Below are 9,342 nucleotides of genomic sequence, written 5' to 3'. Positions count from 1 at the left end.
CTTTATCAAAATGAACATTCTAACTTTTAGAAGCTTGCTTAAGCCCATAAATGAACTTTTGTAGCTTGCATATTTAATTAGCCTGTCCAACAAGAATGAAACCATTAAATGGCACTATATAGACATCCTTTACAAGGTTACCATTCAGGAAGATAGTTTTGACATCCATATAAAAGATTTCATAGTTATGGTATGCAACAATAGTAAGCATAATCCTAATAAACTTAAACATAACGATTGACGAAAAGGTTTTATCATAGTCAATGCCATATTCTTGTATGAAACCTTTGGCAACCAATCGTGCTTTATAGTTATGCACGTTTCCTTTCATGTTAGTTTCCTTTTTGAAAACTCATTATTACCCTATAGGTTTTACTACTTTAGGTGCATCCACTAGAGTCCATACTTGGTTCTGGTACATAAAGTCTATTTCGAATTTCATAGCATCCAACCATTTATCAGAATCTCAACTCGCAACAGTATCATCGTAAGTTTTAAGTTTGTTATTAGAGATGACCAATATGTCATCGTGTTGAGTCATAAGAAAACCAAATATTTTTAGCTCACGATGTACTCGTGTAGATCTATATAGCTCTTGTGTGCTCTGAGCTTGTTCCTTTCAAAGTTAAAGAACTTTATTATGATCAACCATCTGTGATGACACATCGTCTTATCTAACATCTGTGGTATCTTGTGGTACAGGGACTTCATCAAGTTCCATCCTCATCCCTTTGGTCCTTTTAAGAATAGATTCTTTCTCAAGGAACACATTAATATGAGCAATAAAGACTTTTTACTATTTCGGTTAGTAGAAGCAGTATCCTTTAGTTTCTTTTAGGTACCTCATAGAGATACACTTTTCGGACTTAGCGTTTAGCTTGTTCAAAGTTAACTTCTTGACATAAGCTTTAGAGCCCCAAATCCTCAAGTATTCTATATTTGACTTTCGTCAAGTCCATAACTCATATGGAGTTTTATCCACAGATTTACATGGGACACAGTTCAGTGTATGGGTAGCAGTCTTTAGGGCATATCCCTAGAAAAACATGGGTAGATTGGTAAAACTCATCATGGCGCTGACCATTTTCATCAAGGTCCTATTTTCCTATTTAGATAACCATTATGTTATGGTGTATCAGGAGGAGTGAGTTGAGAGACTATCCCATGTTTCTTCAGGTATCCTTTGAATTCATCACTTAGGTATTCACCTCTACAGTCATTGCAAAGGATTTTAGTTTTTTTTTCCAAGTTGCTGCTCTTTCTAGTTCTTAAATTCTTTGAACTCAACAAAAATACACAGTCATATCTACTAAGGTTATCAGTAAATGTGACAAAGTAGACTTCCCCATCTTTAGTATCCACTCCCATGAGCCAACACACATCACTGTGAATGATCTTTAATAGTTCAATCGCCCTTTCATTATGTTTAGTGAATGGTGCTTTGGCTATCTTATCTAACAAGTATGATTCATGTTTATCATAAGATAAAAAGTCAAATGATTGCATGACTCTTTGTTCAAGAAGTCTTGATATGCATTTTGATCCTATGTAGCATAACCTGTAATGCCATAGATATATGGTAGTCAGTTTATTTGTTTTCAAAAGTTTATTATTTTGCACATTGAGAATTTCATTATCTAATTTTAGAATGTACAAACCATTATGCAAATTAGTCGTTCCATAAATAATATTATTAAAACTAATGGTCATAGTATCACCAATAATAAAAAATTAATATCATTCCTTGTCCAAAACAGGAAAAGAAATTAAATTTCTGGAAACAAACGGACTATAATAACATTTATTAATTCTAAAACAAGCCAGTAGGCAACCTAAGATAATAAATTCCTATAGCTAATGCAACAATGTCTAATCCGTTTTTAACTCATAGGTCAACCTCTCTTTTGGTAAGCAATATACTGTGTCATAGTTTTTACATAGTATAACAAATGTAAGTGCTACATCCTATATCTACAACCCAATATGAACAAAAAGAATAGTTTATCTCAATGACAAATATACTTGAAGTAGAGGCTTCAACCGTCTTCTTCTTTTTGTTTTTTATGAAAGCCTTGCAATGTCTTCTCTAGTGACTAGCTTTGTCATAATAGAAGCAGACAACCATTCCCTTCCCTACATGTTTTGGGCTTGGACTTAGCCTTGGCTTTGCCTTTGCCCTTGGCCTTAGATCTAAGTGCATGAGTTTCAACCATAAGCACATTAATTTAGCCTACCTGAGTATATACAACAATTCATTAAGGGTTTTCTCTTTTTTGTTTAGGTTAAAGTTCATGATAAAATTAGCCCATGATTAAGAGAGATTTCAACACTAGGTCAATAACAAGCTCACTGTTTATGATAAAGCCCAAGTTCACCAACTACTCAATATAGCTAATCATTTTGACCATATAAGGGCCAATTTGTCCTCCTCAGAGAGTTTACAATCAAAAAAATGCACATTTGTTCTCCTAATCGCAATACTAAAATTTAATGCCAATTCTCGAGCATTACTTTCACTAGGATGGTAGTACATGACATCTAATATCAAGATTTCAAGCCAATTTGCCCATGTTTCTTCTATCCAAATGATACCATACTATCTCATATTACAGTTTCATCAAAATAATAACAATAAAAACCTAACTAGATTATACAAATATGGTTATTTACATTTAACCACTATAGACAAAATTTTGTTTTCCTTACAAATTAATATACTTAATTTCGTTATTTTAGGCAACAATACAACCCCAAATCAGTATCCATATCATACCTTTACTATCATGTTATCATCATCACCAATTTGATAGTCACACTAAAAAATCATGTTATTCCATCATATCTATCTAGGTACAATTCTATCATGAATCCAAGCTAATTCAAGGCCAATCCATATTAATGTATATCAAAATAGAATTAGGATGAAAAAACAGAACCCCTACTTTAATGTGAATCCAAACTAGCAGAGTTTAACATAAATTCCTATACTATGATTGCTGGAAGTTTTTCTTTGGTGGCCAGAATTAACTAGATAATCTTTTACACATCTATCTCTTTTAAAAGTTGATAATGATGAATAATGAGATATGGCCAAAATGATGGGACATGATTCTTTAAATAATCAATAATTGACGTCACAATCATATGTCCTTTGATTCGCGGTCATACACCTTATCACAAATCCTAGCATGACACGATAACCATATTGTCCACGTGATAGGCTCTTGAATGGATGTGCACCCTTCATGGACAATTGTTCACTAGACCAAAAATAATAATTTCTTCTATATTTAGTTATTTTTCAATCCAAAACATGCATCAACCATAAAATGACTATAATAACCTTATAAAGTACCTCTAGGTATTACATAGTCTTAGATGAAATTTTCAATAATTATATTTCAGAGTATGAATTTTGAAACTCATAGGTTAGTTTCTCCTTAAAGTATGAATGTTAAATCAATAATTTAGTTTAATGTGTGAGGTCATATTTGACATTAAACATTTATATGCTTCTTCCATTTAATAACAATTAACAAGATAAGATTAAAAAATAGTTTTCATGAAATTTTAATAACTATACTTCTAAATATGATTTTGAAACTCCTAGGTTAGTTCTCTTAAAAATATGAGTAATAAATCGATAATTTAGGTCCGAGGTCATATTTAACATTAAACTTTAATATGAATCTTCCTTGTCATAATGAAAATTAACAAGATAAGCTAAAAAAGTTGTCTTTGATAAAAATATCAACAAATATATTTCTATATATGATGGAGGCATCATGGGAGCATCGAGCTATCAAGGAGATCCGCTACACATTCTAATTGGGCCAATTAAGAGGAACAGAGCTAAGAAGGTGCAACAGGCCTTAGTAGGTCTCGTGGAGGGCTTAGAGACTAAAACTAGCTCACTCAAGGATGCCTAGATGTTTGAAGGAGCCAACAGAAAAGTCAACCTGATTCAGGCCCAAGCCCATGGAGAAATCTAAATCCAAAACGCACAGGCAAACTTTGAACGACCTTAACTTTTGATCCGAGAGGAGTTACAGGCCCCATAACCTATTTACACGAAGCTCGTTTTGAGCTCTATATCAACAACCTACTTTGCCGGTTGTGCCCAATTTGTAGGCCCAAATAAAGGCCATTTCAGTGTGTATTATGCAGTTTTTGTTTTACCAATTTTAGGATTTTCGGATTTTCATGAATTTTGGTCTTTCTTGTGACCAAACGAGACTTTATTGAGCCCAATTGTCATATTACATTTTGATTAGAGTTTTAGGTAGTTAATTAGGTAATGGGTTTGAGAAGTTTGGAAGTTCATTGCGTCATGAGTAGCTTTAGGGTTAAGTTGACACTATATAAACTAAATTTTTATCATGAATGAAAACTTTTGGCCAACGTTTTGCATAGTTTTGCCTACTATTGAATTATCAACCAGTTGAACTTATCAAGATTCATCCTGTGGCGTTCACTATTAACGATATCAAGGTTCGTTCAATTCTGTATTGATTCGAGTTAACGTTTGCATTGACGAAACTGATTCAATCTTGGAGAAAATATCTTCTTGAACGTTGGGTCTTATATCATATCGTCAAGGTTCGCGTCAATATATGAATTATAAAATTCCTAAGTTTCTTCTGGAAAAAATATGAATATTAAATCAATAATTTAGTTTAATGTTAGAAGTCATATCTAACATTAAACATTTAAATGAATCTTCCTTGCCTTAATGATAATTAACAAAATAAGCTTAAAAAGGTTGGTTTCAATAGCTCCTATCACTCATTTTGGACAAATCATAACTCATTTTGGAGATGAATTTGACTAAAAAGTTGACAAAAATATAAAGAGTTGGATTCTATAATAGAAGTGGTAGGCATTTTGAAATGAGTCAATAATGGTCAAACCACCATTATATACTTGGGCAATTTCGGCAAAATGTATTTTTTGGATGTATCAGTATAATCCATATAGAATTGGTTAACATCATTTAGCCTCATTAAAAATAGGTTACTATAATTAATTTTCCTAATGCATATTAATTGGAGACAATACACCTTATTCATTGGAATTTGATTTACTTTCAGGTTAAAGTTGTCTTCTATCTACACTTTGATGCATATCCAGGATTAAGTAGAATAATACCAGAGTAACTATTTATGCACTTATAATAAATATTAATTTATATATCAATGATGAATGATAATGTATTATCAAGTGATTGAGAATTATTTTATCATTAATTTAAAATTATACAAACACATAGAGATATTATCATTGATACTTAAATTAGTACACATTATATATGCACACATCATTACACATAATGCCAACGGTGATTTTATATATTTACCACTATTGTGTGATCATTACAGTTAAAACCGTATACCATTAGAAAGACCTCTCTATTGCTTTCTCAAATGAATTTTACGTAATCGGATATAGCGTTCATTAAGGAAAGTTATAAATCATTCCAGTCAAACTGCTCCAGATTAAGCAAGTAAAGGAGCTGTAAGTGGCCCAGTCCTTTACGACTTGAAGTTCTTACATTCATTCTCTATCGATATGTGGTGGGATTGAGGGAGACTAATTCGAAGATTAGATTTTTTAGTCACATTCTTTTTTATTAACATTAAATCTTACATTCATGTCATAATTTGTAGTCGATAAACTATTTAACTCAAGAATTCAACTTGTTAGGTAAAGACCTTATGATCCATAATTCAAGTAACGCAAGAATGGGACAGACGTCCAAAAGACAAATTTATCGAAAGTGAACATTTGCGAGACAGTTGATGACAATGGATTTACTGAAAAAAAAAAAAAAACAAAAGAATGAGACAAACATATGAGTCTAATGTGTGACAAGATTTATAGTCAAATGTGACTAACATAACATTTTTGAATTTGAAATCTGTAAACCTCCTACTATGTTAATAAACAAATTACCAAAAATTTTATATTTTTCAGTGCTCTAAGATTAAATTTTAATGTATAAGTAAAGTTAATTAGATATTGAATAATAATAACAATTAATTTTACTTTTCAAGAGATAATTACCAGAATATTAAATTTTAAAAGTTTTGGAAAGGCAGGATATATATTATGTCTATATATTCCCTTGGTAGATTAAACAAATTTAAAAGTAAATATAGGAATTTTTTTATTAGTTGACAACAAATATTTCTTTGTGGCCATCAAATAAAGGGTACTATAGACAATTAAACATTTTGATATTAGATATTGCTCTAAGAGAACTTGCCAATAAAACCCAGATTTTCAATTGGCCAAACTTTAATATGCTAAGTATTATAGTTTTTGAAATTAATAATAAAAGGGAATTCGAAAATTTTTAAATTTATGTTAATTATAAAAAATGCAATTTACTTACCAAATAAAAAACAAAATTCCATGTCAATTATCACAAACAAGAACACTAAGATTAAAAATACCCATAAAAGTTGGATAAAATCTCAAAAAATAATAAGTAAATTGCATAAAATTATTGTTATCATATCAAAAAAAAAAAAGACATTTTTGTATACATTTGAATCAATTCAAAACAGTAGTAACTCTAATAAATGGACGTTCTTCATTATATGTAAAACACATTTATTTTTAAACTTAAAAGACAATTGCCAATCTCAAGCATTATTAATGAAATATAAAGTATGAAAGTATATCATATTTTAGTGATAATTTAAGAATAATATTATATACATTGATAATAGATATACAAGATAGAATTTCACCACATGTTGATATCTGCTATTAGTACATAAAATATTATTGGTTATTTAATATATAAGATAAAATTTTATATATTCATAATGAAATGTTTCATGATCACTTGTTATTTATTAATTATAATTAATTAAATAATGAAACCATGATTTTATATTTATATATATATTGCGTGTTGTTTTCCCCCACAGAATGCCAATGGCAGTATTCAACATTCCTTGATTTCTATTTATATATGAAAATAATTATTTTTTTTACATTCCTAATTTCATTCTTTCCATAATCCTTCTTCTTTTGTCTTCTTCATTTCCCAAACCAACCCTTTTTCACAATCCTTTCATCTTCTTCTTCACCACTATCAAAACCCTTCATTGCCTTCAAATATCCTAAGAAATGGTATCAGAATTTTCCATTTTCAGCGTAATTTGATTGGGTTTTAGTTCCAAGTTTAATGAATCTTGAAGTATTTGATGTTGTGCAGGTGGGATGCAAGTTGATGATAAAGAAGAAGAAGGCCGGAGGCGGCAGCGGCAATTGGCTGAGCACATTTCTGCATTGCGAGTTCTTTGGTTCTTGCATTGAACATCAACAACTGAAAAAGAATGAAAAGAACGTGTTTTGTATCGACTGTAATCTTGATTTTTGCCGGCACTGTGAGTCGGCTCACTGCCTCCATCGCCGCCTCCAGATCTGCAAATATGTTTATCAGGATGTTGTTCGCCTTCAAGACATTCAGAAACACCTCGACTGTTCCAAAATTCAGGTAGATTTCATTCCTTTAATCATCATCATCTAATTTTGCAATTTGAGTCCAATCTTATATAACTTTGATTTAATTTGCAGACTTATAAAATAAATGGTGAAAAGGCTGTGCATTTGAATGCTCGGCCTCAAATGAAAGATACAAAAGCCTCAACGAAATCGAAGACGGGTGCCTCATGTGAAGCCTGTGGGAGATATCTTCAAGACTTTCCGAATCGTTTCTGTTCAATCGCCTGCAAGGTATTTAATTAATAATTTCTTCAGCTTAATCTTTGGTCTTTAAATTTTAATGATCTTTTTTGATGTTTTCAGGCTTATGTAGTTTCATTGAAGCCTAAAGATCAAAGACATGAAATGATGACATTCCCAACTCAAGAATGCAATAATTTTTCATGGAAGAATAACTACTATTCAGAAAATAGTTCAAGTGGTAAAGATTCTTCTCTTTCTTTTACTGATCCAACTGATGTGTGTCAAGCAGTCTGGATAAACTCAACCCTAAAGCCACGAAAGCAATTGCACAAGAGAAAAGGCATCCCTCACAGAGCTCCTCTTAGGTAAAACCAAAGTTTCAAGTTATATTCATGTTCAAAATCAATAAAAAAAAGCACATATATAATAATCTATACATGTTCATGAAATGAAGAACTCAGTTTCGGGATCTTCTTTTGATCTTTATATTATCTTTTGATTAAGATTTAAAGTTCATACTAGAAAAGAATCTTGATCTGAGTCTATTATTTTTTGAATTGTACAGTAAAAGAGAGGTTGTTTGATTGGATTTTATCATTATTTTGTTTATGTATCATGATTAAAATAAAAATTTTCCCATGATATTAAAGCTTTAATAATATTATTGGGGTCATATCCTTGATGGGAATGTTGAGAATAGAGACGACAAGAGTGGGCTGATGTAGTTATATATTCAATTTATATCATTCTAAATTGTTGGCCGATTGAGAAATTTGTGAAATCTCTGTCGAATCAATGTGTTGTCACTTTCAAATTGCAGGGCCCTCATCTCCTTACATTATGGCAAAAATGGTTAATTTTATATGAAAATGGCAGACAAAAAGAGCTCCAAAAAGATGTACGAGTAAATAAGTAATTTATTTATGTATGTGCATGCATGTTAGGTGCTTTGTTTTTGAATGGTCATGTTCAGGTTACTTTTGCTAGTGAGTTAAAATCTTGAATGCATTTTGATGTTGTGCTGGTGGAACTTGATGCCATAGCTATAAGATTGACAATATTTCATGTCTTTGTATTAACTTTTTTTCATATATTTATTTTGCTAGATGAAACAGTAAAGACTATTCCATTTTTCTGGTACAAAATTTATTATTTAAGTTTTAGCCTTTGACCCAATCAAAGCTTACCGTAGGTTTTTGTTTTTCGTTCGATTATCGGTCAAATTGGAAAAAAGCAATACTATTTAAATACCATGAATTTATTTGTGATCTGATGGTGTCGCACCATTCTTAGCAAATTTTAGAACTTAAGTTCAAATTCTAACATTTGCTGAAAAGTTTGCGAATGGTATGTTAGCATTAACATGCTCTTGAACTATGGTAAGACCAATTGTTTAATCATGAACTGTGATTAACTTGATTGAACTGTAGTCCAATGACTAAAATCATAAAAGTAATGCTTAATGGCGGTGGAGCAATACAGGGAGGTTTGCTCTTAAATAATAATTAATTATATCAATGTTAGGTATACATAATATTAAGTAAACAATTAATTTGAACATACAATTAAGTACTCACATGTGATTGAATGATTTTATCATTAATTTAAATTCGGTGATTGAATGATTTTATCATTAATTTA

The 9,342-nt window shown here is 30.8% G+C and overlaps 1 protein-coding gene across 1 annotated transcript; it reads left to right on the top strand.

The window, feature by feature from the left end:
- The first annotated feature begins 7,042 nt into the window (after positions 1-7,042).
- Positions 7,043-8,325, top strand: LOC123215257 (protein RGF1 INDUCIBLE TRANSCRIPTION FACTOR 1-like). Its single transcript, XM_044635276.1, has 4 exons — positions 7,043-7,143; positions 7,229-7,510; positions 7,591-7,749; positions 7,822-8,325. The coding sequence occupies exons 1-4, from the start codon at positions 7,141-7,143 to the stop codon at positions 8,068-8,070; spliced, it is 693 nt and encodes a 230-aa protein (XP_044491211.1). The 5' UTR covers positions 7,043-7,140; the 3' UTR covers positions 8,071-8,325.
- Positions 8,326-9,342: the final 1,017 nt, after the last annotated feature.

Source organism: Mangifera indica, chromosome 5 (genome assembly GCF_011075055.1).
Source record: "Mangifera indica cultivar Alphonso chromosome 5, CATAS_Mindica_2.1, whole genome shotgun sequence".
In the NCBI taxonomy this organism is placed as follows: domain Eukaryota; kingdom Viridiplantae; phylum Streptophyta; class Magnoliopsida; order Sapindales; family Anacardiaceae; genus Mangifera; species Mangifera indica.
This window is presented reverse-complemented; position numbering and strand designations above follow the sequence as displayed.

Coding starts and splice junctions, on each gene's coding strand:
- LOC123215257 (XM_044635276.1), top strand. Junction 7,511..7,590: donor TCGACTGTTCCAAAATTCAG/GTAGATTTCATT, acceptor TTTAATTTGCAG/ACTTATAAAATAAATGGTGA. Junction 7,750..7,821: donor TCTGTTCAATCGCCTGCAAG/GTATTTAATTAA, acceptor TGATGTTTTCAG/GCTTATGTAGTTTCATTGAA.